The following is a 15,531-nucleotide window of genomic DNA, read 5'->3' on the forward strand; positions in this document are numbered from 1 at the left end:
CGTCACTTACCTGCAAAACTTGTGACTAGACCTGGATACTAATAGCATCAGTTTGGTTCCACAACAGATACCAAAGTAACAGACATAACGTCATTGACAGGACATATTCTTCAATGTTGAAAGACTATTTCTTGGGAATAAAAGAACGTTGCACTCGCTGATTCACAATTCTACGACTACATGAGTCTATCACAGAAATCTTTTAAGCACTGAGTTTAACTGAAACTTGAAGGACTGAACGATTTCTAGATTTGGAAACATCGCAAAACCCATTTCACGTTTTGGAGAATCACAAAAGATTAAACACCACAGAAGCTGCCGAGAATGGGCAAATACCCACTGAGGAAATAATGATTGACAAGTTGTCAATTCCAAAGATTAGCTTAAGCATTATTACATTTTTCTAATAAACTTATATCTTTTTGATAATTCTGTTTCACGTTCAATTAATAACGTTAATCTTCTTTTGAAAATAGAGCAATATTATTTCGATGCTTATTATATCCGTACCGATGGCTCAAAAGTCTAAGCGGGTTGAGATGTGCGATCTTTGACTCTCATAGCGGCACCACTTCACAATACAAATTGAAACAATATTATTCCACATTTAAAGCCTAATGAGTACCAATATAAAACTCCCTCCACCTGGCAACGTCACTTCATCTCCTACAATTGTTCCCACAGTGGAACGAGAGAATACTTCCAGAAGCTGGCAATGAACGCCATAGACCTTTGATGTTAAAGCCCCTAAATGAATAAGCATGCTGAGATTCAATCACAACTTCAGTCCCCACCACCTCGGGGACAGTCAAAGCATTCTCTCCTATTTTAAAAAACCTGGTAAAATTCCATCCTTCATGTTACTGAAAACAGTAAACTGCTTAAAAACCTGCAATTAAAAGGAAAAAGGATAAGGACCACCCCGGATTGAAAGGCAACGATATTGCGGATTAAAACGTTTAATAACCATGGTTTAGTGGGAATGTGAGGTTGTAACCAAGTATAAAATGTACATTGAGATACGGCCTCTTCGGCTCTACCTGCAACTAAAATGTTATTTCCTGCAGACGTTAAAAATTATGCAATAGCCCGATATTATAAGAAATAGAGTTATAAATATGTGAGATTGAAGAGTATTAAAGGTACATTTTATACCGGGTTAAAACCTCACATCCCCATTAAGCCATGGTTCCACGCTATCAGCCAAAGTAAGAAGTTTTATACTTTATTAAGCATGCTGAGATTCAATCTCAACTTCAGTCCCCACCACCTAGGCCGAATGGAATCACGATTGATTCCAAATGTCTGGGTCTACTTAAAGTAAAAATTGATGCGGAATGCATAATTCTAGCATGTGAAAAATGTTCCAGTGGTAGAGAAGTATTCTGAGACACCATAATTAAAGCGTTCTCCGATCTCAAGTTTCATATTAAACAATTACAGAACTTACGTAGAACTGTATAACTTTTTTTTAAAAAAAGAGTAACATGAAACTATAAATAAGCTTAATATATAGGCGTAGTTATAAATAAATAAATATAGATAAAAATAGATAAATACCACAAGTAAGTTGTATTTTCAAGTAAACAGCTCTGCAAAGTAGGTGCTGTCACTGGTGGTAGTTAATTCAACTAGGAATTGATTACTCTCGAATTTATCTTTTTATTCTTCTATCAAGTTAACTAAATTATTGATTTGACAATAACTGAAATATTATATTATTGCTGAATAATTATTATAACAATTTCTCACCTTCTTTCAGGATCATAGTATACATTTGAAATAGATCTATCATTAATTTAAAAAAAATTATTTTTCATCCTATTATCTGTCGGTTGGCAGTAATTTTAGTTTGCTCTCAGTCCAGTAACAATTCTGAAACCACTCTTATTAGCTACTATTCCTTTTAATTATACGATTTAACAATAAAATAGAAATAAATTATGGTGTTAAATGTCCTGAGCTGCTGACGGCGTCTAAACTTCCCCACATACTCTGAAAATTAATATTGACACAGTTCATCCACGAGAATTAATAATCTTATGCCACGCTGCTTTTACCTTTTTTGTAGAATAAAATACTTCAACTTTTTTTTTTATAAGCCTAATAAATTTCAGATCTTCATACAGTTAAAGGGAGAGTCAGATTGCTTGAAATGTCCATTTATTTCCTAAAACCACTTTGCTTAAAGTATAAAATTAACTTTTAACCTTCTTTCTTAAATGATCAAAGTTCTGTTAATTATTTTTAAAAGGGCTCTCAACTAAAATAACTAAATAATTAACATCGTCAAACTTCCGCAACCTTTAACTGCTATTTCCTCACTTATTTCTATACCTACGCTTTATCCCACAATAAGAGATCCTTTGAATAATTGTTGACCCTCTAACTTTATTTTTGCCTTCCTGTGATCAAACCAAATCCGTTCCTATTGCTCGACACACTTCGGGATAATATCAATTAACCCGATTTCTAATTCAGAACAACCATCCGGCTATACCCATAGAAACGATCACAATCTGATCATCTATAAAGCGACGTATAGAAAACGTCATTGTTTTCCAAAATCCCGTACACCTCTACATTTTTTTTCACCCTTTAAATGCAAATTTCAGATTAGGATTTTGGAGATAAAAGATCCTTGATTGATCCTTGTTTACGCAGAATCAACGAGGATCAAACTGAAACATAATTTTATGCCGACCTGGTCATCTGAGTTTCTACTATTTATCCTCTTATTAGGTATTAACTTATAACCTTTTATTGCCACACTTCCCTAATTTCTCTTGTGGCCTAATATATAACTTGCAGAAGACAAAAGTTGTAGTTCATGAATGACACTACTACTTGATCTGAATATATTTCAATTTTTCTTTTCTCAACTTAACCAGAACAGTTTAGTCATGCTCGTTGTGAAAGTTATTCTACCGTAGTTAGAGCATTCATTATGGACACCTGTTTTGAAGATTATATCCGTAATTCCACTCACTGGGAATAATATTAGATTACCAAGAATCGTTTTAATTCAACTTATACATTCTTAATTAATCTCAGTTTTCTTAGTTACTTAGATGTCTTTTATAATTTTTTCAACTAACTGTACGGGAGAAAATTAGAGCTGAAAGTTATTCTGTTCATCCTTTAAGAACTCCAGCATGTCTTCTTTCAACGAACGAGATATGTGTTCACTTATTTTTGATCCTCAACGCAATTTACAAAACTTTAAAACATTAGCACATTAAAACATTAGCTCGCTTTCCCCTCCTTTTTTTACTACCAAAGCTCCTTCCAAGTTTTTCTTTAATTGAGCATGTTTATCAAAGTTTATTTTTAATTTCTCTGCTTACCTGAGTACAGACTTTCATGTCAGCAGGGTTGATAGTAGAAATCAATTTTTTATATTAGTCACTCTTTGTCCCACCAATATTTGCTTTAACTTTTGAGGTTTTCATTTTTGCTCTAGTGCATCTAGCACCTTGTTCATAATGCTATTACAATCTGCTGCTGTGGATTCGCGACTCTGCCTCTTTTGAAACAATGTTTGTACCTTTATAAAGGCTTTAATTGCATATAATTTTCATGTTTTTGAAATACACATTGTTTAGAATGCCAGAAATGTGAGAGTGTTCTCTGCTCTCCATTTAAACCAAAATGTTTAACTTATAGTTAAGTTAAGTTAAATGTAACTTATAGTTTTCTAAATAATAAATTGGTTTATAGTATATTTTGTATAGTTTTCTTAAAAAATAAATAAATGTTTAAAAACATGATAAGTTCAACATGTAACCCGAACTTCTAGAACCTTTAACAGAAACAGATATTTTCTCTACATATTTATGTTTTTTGCATCAACATATTTTTGGTTTTGGAGAATAAATTCTTAGATCAAAATAAATTCACATAACCTCGGTTTAAGTTTCTTATTTCCTGAATTGAAGCGTAATCTTAAAGAATTTTGATGCGTTATTTCTTCCTCATTTTTCAGAGGACATGTCTACCTTCAAAGATTTAATTCTACTTTTCAGTAAGATATGCTGGATATTTTTGAAGAAATGTAATTCAGCATAAAAATGAAAATTTAGCGGAAGTTGAATCTGTTAAATTTATGTAAATAGTAAAGTTGTTGTATAGTGTACATAGGCCCTGCAGCCGGAAACCTCTTTTTTGTACAATTTGTATCTTTATTTTAAATTGTAAATAAATTTTTAAGTTTTAATAATTATTCCTCGTTATATAACAACAGGCTATCGTACATACAAAAAGGCTTCTAGTACATCAGACTTCAAAGGTCATTTCAAAATTACCAAACGTGGCTATTTAGTCTTTAGCATTTAATAATTTAAGATATTTTTATCTATCCTGTATGAATTAAGGAAATGCTTAAAGTTTCTGTTCTTTAAGGGACAAACTGCGAAAACTACCTCCAAGAAATTCATCTCTGGAAAAATGTTACTAAATAGAAGTAGAAAGTCTTAACAATAGCAATTTAGTAATTGCTGAAACGACGAATTGTAACACTGGAAAGCTATGTTTCTGTTTTCTGCATATTAATGTCTACTTTGTTTTCAATAATATTGGTGCTTCAGCCACTACTTTGTTGCTTCAGATAACGAGAGTCCCTCGACGAATCTGCAAGAACTTTATAAAACTACGTAACTGGCTTTTACATTGTGAAAGTAATAAAATGTATTGTAGATTGTTCATTTAAGTACTTCTAAGTATAACATAATTCTGGGAAGAAATAATCTTCCCTATCTGGTCAATATTGGTGAACAATCCATCTTTTATTTTATATTTTTGTATCTTTTGCATCGGAAAATTATTGAAAATTTAAGACATTAAAATAACAGCAAATGGAAATACAAGTAAATGTGGTGACATTTATTATAATAATCAAATAGAAAAAGGAAAAATAAACAAATATATAACAAATTTGAAATTTATTGTTATATATATAATTTTGAAATTGAAAGAATTTATCTTTAAAAAAAAAAAAACAAAACAAATGAATGGCACTTAAAATATTCTTTCAGTGATTGTTTTCTCTTACAAAAACTGTCTGAAAAGTGGTAAAAAAAATTGTAAGCAGTACATCTAGAATTTTTAGCTTTGAGGTAGGCAAGTGAACTCCAAACAACTGAATTTTTTGAAAGTTGAATCAAAACAGAAAAAATATCTTTCACAAAAAAAGACAAAAATTTAAAATAATTAAAAAAGTTACAAAAAGAAAAAAAAAGAACCTGCATTGTACAATAAAGAAAGGTTTAATTAGCTGGAAAGATTATGTACAAAGAGTATTTACATAATTCATGGCATACTTTCAATTAGGAATATCACAAACTTTGAAAGAAATAATTTTGAAAACAATCCCCAACCCTCTCCCTTCAAAACTGGATTCATAGCAAAAAAATTTATAATCTAGCTTGATTATAAATTAAAAAATATTTCGATAACATTACTTATTAAACGGACTATTTCTATCGCTTATAAAACTATGATTCTGATAATAAAAAAATTAATTTTATTAATGAGAAGATATTTAGATTATTGATGAAAATAGTCCGAATAATAATGAAATATTCACGGCCTTAGTTTCTTAGGCAGTAGTTATTTTTTTTCAATGGACAGCTGGATGTGATTTACAGTTTAGAAGATTACAATCGTTATCAGTTTTGATTCACATAATAGAAATATTTATTGTTTGTTGTTTGGGAAGTGGCTTTTTTCGGATATCCGCCCTTAGTTGGCACTCGATCTGCTCCCTTCGGCAGATAGTACAGCGGTTTAGAGTTGTATTTAGCACCATTATAGTAGTCGTACACTGGTCGTTTGGTTGGTCTGGAATAGTCTGGTTCTCTCTGCACAACTACTGGTTTCTCTTCCTCCACATGGTCGTCCTTGTCATCTACGTAGGCGTAATTCCTCACTCTAATCGGCACCTGAAACATTATTTTATTCGTTATTGACCAAATTAGTACATTATAAAAAGTAAACAAAAAAAATTCCTCAGGTGCATTTGCAATGATATTTAAAGTACTTAATTTCACAAAATGGAAATGTAAATCTAAATAGATTTTAAATTGTTATTTTACTACTCGTTGAAATTAGATAAATTTTGTTTACTTTAGACACTCCGCAAAGGAACAATAAAATGGTGACGGCAACAGCAGATTATTTTCTAAAGTTTTGCTTTCGTTTCAATAGCTCTCGACAGAAACGTAATCTTTGCGAACTTCGATCTCTGCGGGGGTCTTCAGAGCACTAACTCTCAGCTTAATATCCATTTCCTTCATTATTATTATTATTGTTATAAATTTTTATTTAGGGGCTTTAACATCTAAGGTTTATGGAGTTCATTGCCAGCTTCTGGAAGAATTCTCTCGTTACACTGTGGCTCCTAAAACTGTGGGAACTAAAAGAGGCTCCTAGGTGAGAAAGTATAACAAGTAGCATTTGAATTCGAGTCACTTCCGTTTCCAAGTCTTAACACTGTACTGGCTCCTTTCCGTACAAAATGTAGAAATGTTATAATTTAAAAATAAAGTATCTTCTTCAACGAACTTCTGCAAATAAAGGCAATAAAGAGATATCAGTAAGTTATTTAATTATGCTTAAATTTATTCTAAGTGAACAAAATGTCCCAACTCTTTCAAGTCTAAATAACAAAGAATCACTTAACATATAGCCTGTTTTAATTACAAACAAAAGGTTTATATGTGTTACAGGCTGTAAGAGTATTCATCCAGGTATTTGGGAACATTGTTTCTTAATTACATCATTAATTATAGTTTGGTATTTTTTTCAGGAATTAGTAAATAATGTGGTTCCAAAATATTCCAACAAACTGAAACAATACATCATATCATTAGTCACAATCGATTATAGCCAAAGTTTTCATTCAAGAATAACGATCATCTGTAATTACAGTAATGATTCTATTGAATTTTTTTAGATGACTGATATAACTAGAGGCAAAAGCGCTTTCTATTAATCAGTTAAAACAAAACAAAAATTGGTCCAATGTTTTGAAAACAAAATTGATGCAATAAAATCGCTATTTGTTTCTCTCGTTCTAAACCCAATGGACAATTAATGTTCTCACCTTTACCTTTTTTTCAGCCACTATATTAACTGGACTATTGGTGCTAATTTACTGAAATGACACTTTAGAGGTAAGCCTCCAGCTTTCAGACCAACCCCAAGACTCCTCTGCAATAACTTTTCACCGGATAGTGAGATGTAAGAAGCTCCTAGTAAGATAAATCTAAGGGCCAGCAGCTGGATTCGAACCTGGGATCTTCGAGAGGTAATCCAGTAAACTATTAGCTGAGCTAATCCCGAAAATTGTTTTAATAAAAGTGATCTTGAAGTATTCACACACTCAAGGTAGCGGATTTCAAGAAAATCTTAACAAATTAAAACTGTCCGGAAGGTCAGTTGTATAAGGGTTGATCGTCAAAAACTGCACGAAAAAGCGTAACGTTGAAAAACACCCAACTTTGACAATTTTTTTCTCTTTTTCTACAAAAGATAAAATTCCCAAATTTTCTTTAAATTATAGGGCAAACCCTCCTTTATATCTGTAATTTTTTTGCAACAACCCAGATCTAATTAAAAGAATTGGATTTCGCAATTCGATTTGTTTTTTACACAGCAAAAACAAAATCTAAAAAAAATAATACAAAATTTGAACTATCTACCTTCTTTGAGTTATGCTAACCAAACCCACAAATCAACCTTTTAAAACAAATTTATAAAATCGTAAAAATGGTAATAGAATGTAAAAAAAACATCCCCTTAGGCGGTGCTAGGATTCAAAAATGCTTAAGTTTCAGTACTGTTCTCAAATTTAAAAAGCGTAAACGCCGGGAAAACTTTTTTTTTATTTATTTATTTATTTATTTATTTAAGGCGCGTCAACATCTAAGGTTATTGGCGCCCGGAGCTTTTTCCAGTGCACTGCCGGCCTCCGGACAGTGTTCTCTCGTTACAGACAACACTGTCCATCACCGGACAGTGAGCTGTAAGAAGCTCCTAGGAAGAGAAAATCTAAGGGTCGGGAAAACTTATATCTGCATTTTTATCTGGCAATTCTTTGTAACTTGACTAGTTGTTTCACGTACACGCTATTTTCCTCTTGTTATAGGCGTAGAAGATTTTGAATTGTACTAAAGAATAGCTTAAGGTTACGCTTCTACTAGAATAATACTATAATCAATTTTCTCGGTAAATCGCCACAAATAGAAGTTACAGATCACGTGTGTAAAATGTGTGAAAAATAAAAAATTGATTAATTATTTATAAAATAGTTTATAAAACAAAAATCTAAAGGCACAATCAGTAAAATAATTTAGTTATTTGTTTTGTTTTTTTAACTTAAGATTATTTGAAATTTAATTGTTTTTAATAAATTTTAAATTACGAGTTCCTGCACTTCACTGAAAGTTCAAGATCAAATCGTCTTCACAGATATTTTTAAAACAATTTGTTGTGAACACTCTTACGACGTTCACTTATGTATTTTACACATGGTTCTAACTAGTCTCGAACCGGTAGCTTCCTAAAGAAAAATAAAATTGCACTTAGCCAACGAGTGAGCCTAATGTTATGAGTTTGTGATTGAAATGAGTGAGAAAAGACTCACGTTAGCTCAGTTCGCAAATGGGAGACGAGCGAGAGCTTCGAAACTCCAGTTCAGCTCCAGGTTTCAGGCGCCAAACGTTAGGAATCGTTCATTAATGAAATAATTGCCTCAAAAAGATGGAACGGAGTTTTGTTCCCCTTGTCACATTTCTAGACAGCGGTTTCACAGCTCATTTCTCCTAAAGGCAATGCCGTGGCTGAAATAGAGCTGTTATGTTCTTTGTTAGACTTACGTTCTGCCAAGGAGATAGATTGGCAAGTGTTCTCAGGTCTTTCCAGAAAGATCTTTTGAGTATACAATGAGTAAGTAAAGTTTAAAGAAAATTGTTGAAACCAATAGGAAAACCACAGAAAATCAGAGTTAAGAGATGCGTCTTGTTAAGAGATCTTTATTGTTATTTTACAGTCGGGATTGATGGATTTTAAACGAAAGCTCAGGGCCAAGTATCCTGGTTGCACTTAAGCAGAAATCAAACATGAATTTGAAGCGAATTTCACCAAACAAGAGGGAGTAAAAATAGTTGGTTATTAATCTTTCTCTTACAAATGTAAGAGAAAGTAAACATAAAAACAAATAATATATTTCTCAAATCTGTGGTGAACTTCAAACCAGACCATTCTTCCTGTAATTTTGACTTATTATCAGCTTCATCTTTCAGTAAACAATACATATGGATTAAATGAGGAGAAACCCAGAAAACTCTTAACTCACATAATAAATGGCGTTAGGAGCAAGAGCCTGAATGTACTTGAATGATATTGGTATGTAACTTGGATCCAAGGGTGCCGGCTCTGGGTTGTCGTAGCTGTACTCTACAACAGGTATTGGCGCTCTGGATATCCTCGAATAAGTAGGGCGAGGGGTCGGCTTGGCTGGAGTGATCGGCGTCTTCTTGCCAGTCGGCACGGAGATGCTGCTAGCCTCAAGAACAATCTGAAACAGAACATTCTATTTTAGTTTAAAACTCAAATACTACTTCCGCAAATAGAGTAGTCACTGATCACATCGTTTTCCTAGATTATTCGGAAGGTTATGCGAAGAACTATACAATTCTTCTAACTATTTGGCGTCAGGAACTACTTTTCATGCAGACGTCAGGGCGTCTTAATAGGTAGTTCACTTAAAATAACTCGAAACTGAGCATGAAGTAGTTATTTTCTCGCAAAACCAGACTGCTCTAGAAGCTCTGGTTAAGCTAAAATGCTCCGAATTGATAGCAGAAGAAGATACAATGAACAAGAAGAAAGCATTGAACCTTTTGGGATTCCTGGACACCAATGAATTCAGGTTAATGAAAAAGTTAACAGTAGGCGATGGCTGGTTCTTCTCAGAAGGGTCTTTAATAAATCTATAAATCCCTTACTACTTGTTTCTCTTGCAGTAATTGAGAGGCCATAATTGAAGAATGGTGATTGAAAGAAATGGGCCTATGATGGTGCCAACCTAACTGTTTTTCCATTCGAAGAGATTAGAAGGTTAAACTTACGGATTCCCTCAAGAATATTAAATGGAATAGGGATAATTAAATGGTAGGTTTGCAAATGTTTATAGTGTGAGCCAAAATTTAAGAAATATTACAGTCTCTCAGAGAAAGGGTATAAAGTTTTTTGAATTATACTAAAGGACAGTGCTTAAAGCTTTAATTGACAACGAACGTTTAACAAGTTTCTTAATAAAATCTCTTTCTTCAACCTAATCTATTATGGAAAATTTAAACATAAAATACAGTTCTTCCAGTATTTCTGCCCGGAAATGGAAAAAAAGTTATAGAGATGGTTCGTTACTCGGGAGGTTTCTTTTTACTTCGCAACAAATAGGAGTATTACCTCGATTTAGTCCAATAAAATAAAATAACTATTCTTTGCCACTAAACATCTGCCAAGGTAAAGAAAATCAGTAAATAAAGACATTATTTACTGAAAGCATTCGTTCAGTACAATTATGTACGTGAATGGTTTACTCACAGCGGATTTAAAGGAAGTTTAGAACCCTCCAAAGCGTTTTTTTTTTTTTTTTAATTCCAAAGCGTATTAATAATAGTGTCTGAGCATTTCTGTAATCAATGTACGCTATTTAAACTCCAATCAGAATTGCTGTAAATAGCGTCAACAATTTTACAAAAAACTGTTGAATTGATACAAATTGGATCCATGTTTAAAAAGTTTTCAAAATTTTAAACTTAAATTTTTATCATAAAACTTAAAAATAAATAACAGATGGATTTTCAGATGTTCCTAAAAAATTGTATTAACCATTTGTGAAAGAAGTGTGTATGGAATAAATTGGTTGTATTTGCAAACTAATTGTTTACTGATTATAAGCACGGTCGTTAACGTACTTGCAGATTTGCAGGTTTTCTATAAATGTTTAAATTAGTTTTCCCACCATCAGGCACATTCTGGAGGCAACTTGAGGAACTCAAGGTGACAACTAGTATATACGTAGATATTTGTAAGTATCTGCAAGGCAAATTCAACAACCTAGTCAGGGAAATTAAAATCCTCTTATTCTGGGTGTAGGGAAAGGAGTGAGACGTTTAAGTTTCCTCTTTTCGGCCTGAAGCCTTTTTCAGATTAGACAATACCTTTCTACAGGAAGGAACTTAAGTATAGAAAGGAAGAGATCTGTGGTGCGTTTCGGTCTTTGCAAAGCTAACGGGTTTCGTGCTACTCTGCCTGCTCGGAGTTCAAATGAAAGAGGTGAGAGCGACAATGTGGAGTTAATGAGGATGCGAGACTATTTACATTTGAGATACGAGGAAACAAATTTGCAAAGATACATTTGAAAGTTGTGTTCTGTTAACTGAAATAAAGTGTGCATTCTACATCAAAATTTTTTTCAGTTCTATCAAGATAATTCATTTGTGCTTTTTTAGGAAACATGTTCTGGGATAGAACCAAGTATTCTAAGTAGTTATAATTTCGAAAACAAAAGAGATCTAAACCGCATCACTGAATTGATTAAAAATTTATTGCTTTTCTAGAAGTTTCATCAATGTTATGTTTATTAAATCGGAAGATCGATAACTTGTTTGGAGAGTAATTTATAGGGTTTAAGGACGAGAATTTTCCATTTATCAGGAAATAATTCGAAAAATTGAAATGCATTTTATTGATGAAATTCATGATATAGATATAATTCTTTTGCGCGATTGTAGTAACTGCAATTTATTTGTTATTAGCGTCTAGTACGCGAAAAGTTTTATTTCTATAAGAATTGATAACTAGCGAGATTTCTTTGGGACTTGCTAATTTGACAACAACAGCAGGAGTGAAGTACTCTGGCAAAGTGCCCATTCACTTCAGGCAAACTTCCAAGAAAAATTATGAAATACCAAGATTTGAGTTTTAGCTTGGAAGAAGGCTTGATTCACAAAGGCAAACTTACTTATTATGGTCACTATATGTAACAGAATGACGCACACATTTTGTTAGTAGTAATGTTTGGAAATATATTAATGTTTCAGTAATGTTAGAAAACTAGCAATATTTCTGAGCTTAAGGCTGTTAAGGTTGACGCGTTTTAATATGATTTACTACCCGTTAAATGTACCATATCTTTACAAGGATTAACCTTCTCTGTTGAAACCAGCGATTGACGTTCTCTAGGTAGCAGTAAACATTCAAACATTAACTAAAATGCCAACTCATCCTTCAGATTTTTTTTTTTCCTTTATAAATGTTTTCTATGACCACGACTAATTTATAAAAATTGTACTAAGTTAAGAATATTACCAAGTTGCTAGCTCTAAAAAACTGCTTTTCATACGCAATGCGTGTTGAAAAAATGTGGGCGTATTTTAGCGCGATAACAGGATCTTATACTTCTATCGCTATAAATATAGGTATTTATACTTTCAGGTCCCAGTAGGAGAATGTCAGTATTGGTTTTACAAACCAATAATGGTTTGTTGTTCTTGGTTCTTCACTCTCACCTTTACAAAATATAAAATAACAAGACATGATGACATTCTAGAGAAGGAGTTAACCCAGAAGAAATGTATTTAAGCTATAGATCATTCTTATTCAAAGGGGAATACAAGGAAATTGCAAATAGTAGAGGGAACTGAATGGTTATAAATTTATCAGGGTGCTAAGGAGTCACCTGAGAAAACAAAAAATGTGGTCTCAATAATAGAAGAATGCTTGAATCATAGATTCACCTTAAGACATATGTTAAAAAATGTCAGAATTAAAAAAAAAAAGATAATTTTTACTTCAAAAATATACAATGTTTTGGTGAAGGGTTCTTCTCTTTTAAGCAGACATTGGTCTGCCATTGATAAGCGTTACTAAAACAATGCTACACGAGTAAAAATTGATTATCATATCCTAATTTTTTGGCACAATTAAAGAAATGTTGCAAGGCTGTCTGTTGTAATACACACTGAAGGTGAATGGTAATTGGGTTGAAATGAAGTCTTTTAGGATGCGGGCACTGCACAAGAGACTGGCACAAATGGTGGTGAAAAGCGAAACCCTAACACGGATGACAAACAACTAGCGGGACAGCTTTTAAGGGGAGAATGCACGGATTCTTTGGTGCGGATTGATTGTTTCGCAATCGGTAAGTTTCCACTCAGGACTTTTTGAATTAAGAGGAAATGAGATGACGATATCGCAAAAAAAACCATTGGTAAGAAAAATCCTGCACCCTTCGAAAGAGGACGTCACTGCTACACTGCAGTTCTATTCGGGTGCGGCACAATAAGCCTCTTCATTGGTGCACAATCGCAGCATTCTAGCTGAATTTTTGAAGGAGATATAAGGAGATAAAATTTGGGAGTTTTGCTTTCCTTCATATTTAGAATCGCTGTATCTCCTGTCTCACTGGTGAAATCTCTGCGAAAATATGTACAATCATAGTATAGTTCACCTCCACAATTGTGCATAATTGTAGCTTTCTAGAAGTATTTTTGAAAGAGATATAAATTGATACATTTTGAGATTTAGTACATTGCTTTACCTCCTTTTTGTCAACTAGCTTTGGCCCGCCTTGTATAATTTTAAGGCCCGCGTTATTTATACAAATTTTTTACAAAATTTGTATGTTATCTCTTGGAACTGATTGACTTACCAAGTATTATGAAACTAAAACCCATTTTTAAAACATCAGAACCAAAAATAGATTTTTATAACACTGTTACAAACGAAAAATGTTTTTAATTTGAGAAATCTGGCACAAATTTTTGTAGGCCCTTTTTGAACTACCTTCACCTTCGAATGGTTTTTTTCGAAAATGAAATTTACCAAATATAAATTGCGCTCGAACTTAACTGATGAAAACCAGCAACATCAATTACGTTGTGCATATACACGCATTGCGATTTACTTGCAAGAGATTGTTGAGAAACAAATATCTCACTAATTAAATAAACAAAATATTTTTCAATCATCTCATAATTGTCATTGTTTTAGCTAAGTTTATATGTATGATTAATAACAGAAACAATATTAATAATTAATTATGATTTGACTTTTCACTGCTAAACGTTTTTGTTTCTATTAGATCCAAAATAGGGCGGCACGCAGGCTTGTAATAATTTCTTAAGTGGCCCACAAGATCATTTGGGTTGGCCACCCCTGATTTAGTGAATATACCCAGATTGACTTCTCCGTGTCCTTGCTGACTAAAAAATATTTGATGACGAACAACCTTCATACTAAGCAGTACAAGTTACATAGGGCATCCTGAATTTTTAGTTACCAATGCAAAATTATTGGAAATATAAGGAATCCTCGTCTAGTTTGACTGGAAGTATTAGAATTTCTGCTTAAGTGTATCAACAATTAAGCCAAAGGTAGAATGTATACACTGGTTAGCCGAATTTTAAATAACGTCTGAAAACTAAATGGAAAAATTAGCAATTCTTTTATAGTTTTGGACAAATGAAGAAAAAAGATTGCAAAAGAATGAAAAAAGAAATCTCAATTTCCGAGCTAAACTAGACGAGAATTCTTTATATTCCCATTAATTCTGCAATTTTAACTTCAAACTCAGGGAACCCTATTTGCACAATCCACGTGTGGCTTAATTAACAATACTATAAAGCAGAAATTTTAATCATTCCAGTCAAATTAGACTAGAATTACTTTTTTTTCTATTAAATTTGGAATGGTAATGCTAAATTCGGGCTACCCTGTCTGCATATTCCTCTTTTGACTTAGTTATAAATACATTGAAGTAGAAATCTCAGAATTTCCTGTCAAACTAGACGGGAATTACTCATTTTTCCATTAATTATGCAACAGTAACTTCAAATACAAGCTACCCTGTGTTTACATTCCACCTCCGGCACAGTTATTAATTCACTGAAGCAGAAATCTCCTTCTTTTGTTCAAAACTAGACCAGAATTCGTTATTTTTCTTTTATTTTGCAATCGTAACTTCTAATTCGGCTTACCCAGTTTGTACAATACAATACAATTAACATCTGAATTTCGAATTACCATAACAAAATAATTGGAAACATAAGTAATTCTTGTCTAGTTTTGAACAAAAGAATTTGATTCCTGCTTCAGTGTATTAAGAATTAAGCTAGACTTAATTCACTGAAGCAGAGGTGGAAAGTATACACAGCAGGGCCGGCTTACCCGGGCAAGTGATGGGGACCACGGGCACTTGCAGCCTCCCTCTGAGTGGAAAACCCAGTCAGAGCGATTAATGCGAATCAAGAAGTTGAACCAACAAAGCATAAGGTACAAGAATTTAAACAGAATGACTGCCAAAGAAGACGACAGCTTATTTTCAGAATAGCGATCGGGGGCGTGGCCTATTTATTTAGATCGTTTTATTTACTGTATAATTTTTAATCTAGTTGGCTGTCGCCGTATGATTTTTTCCACAAACTCTGTCGCCCAAGGGCCCTCAAAAATCTGGAGCTGGTC

The 15,531-nt window shown here is 33.0% G+C and overlaps 1 protein-coding gene across 1 annotated transcript in view; it reads right to left on the minus strand.

The window, feature by feature from the left end:
* Positions 1 to 4,925: 4,925 nt before the first annotated feature.
* LOC141457753 (uncharacterized) overlaps positions 4,926 to 15,531 on the minus strand; it is a 113,917-nt gene continuing 103,311 nt past the window's right edge. Inside the window, exons 2-3 of the mRNA XM_074134984.1 lie at positions 9,356 to 9,577; positions 4,926 to 5,939 (exon numbers count right to left, since the gene is read on the minus strand). Of these exons, the coding sequence (XP_073991085.1) occupies positions 5,667 to 5,939; positions 9,356 to 9,577 (495 nt within the window). The 3' untranslated portion in view covers positions 4,926 to 5,666. The remainder of the gene's footprint in view (positions 5,940 to 9,355; positions 9,578 to 15,531) is intronic.

The sequence above is a fragment of the Rhodnius prolixus genome, unplaced genomic scaffold (genome assembly GCF_049639745.1).
Source record: "Rhodnius prolixus isolate KJV_2025 unplaced genomic scaffold, Rpr scaffold_1, whole genome shotgun sequence".
NCBI lineage: Eukaryota > Metazoa > Arthropoda > Insecta > Hemiptera > Reduviidae > Rhodnius > Rhodnius prolixus.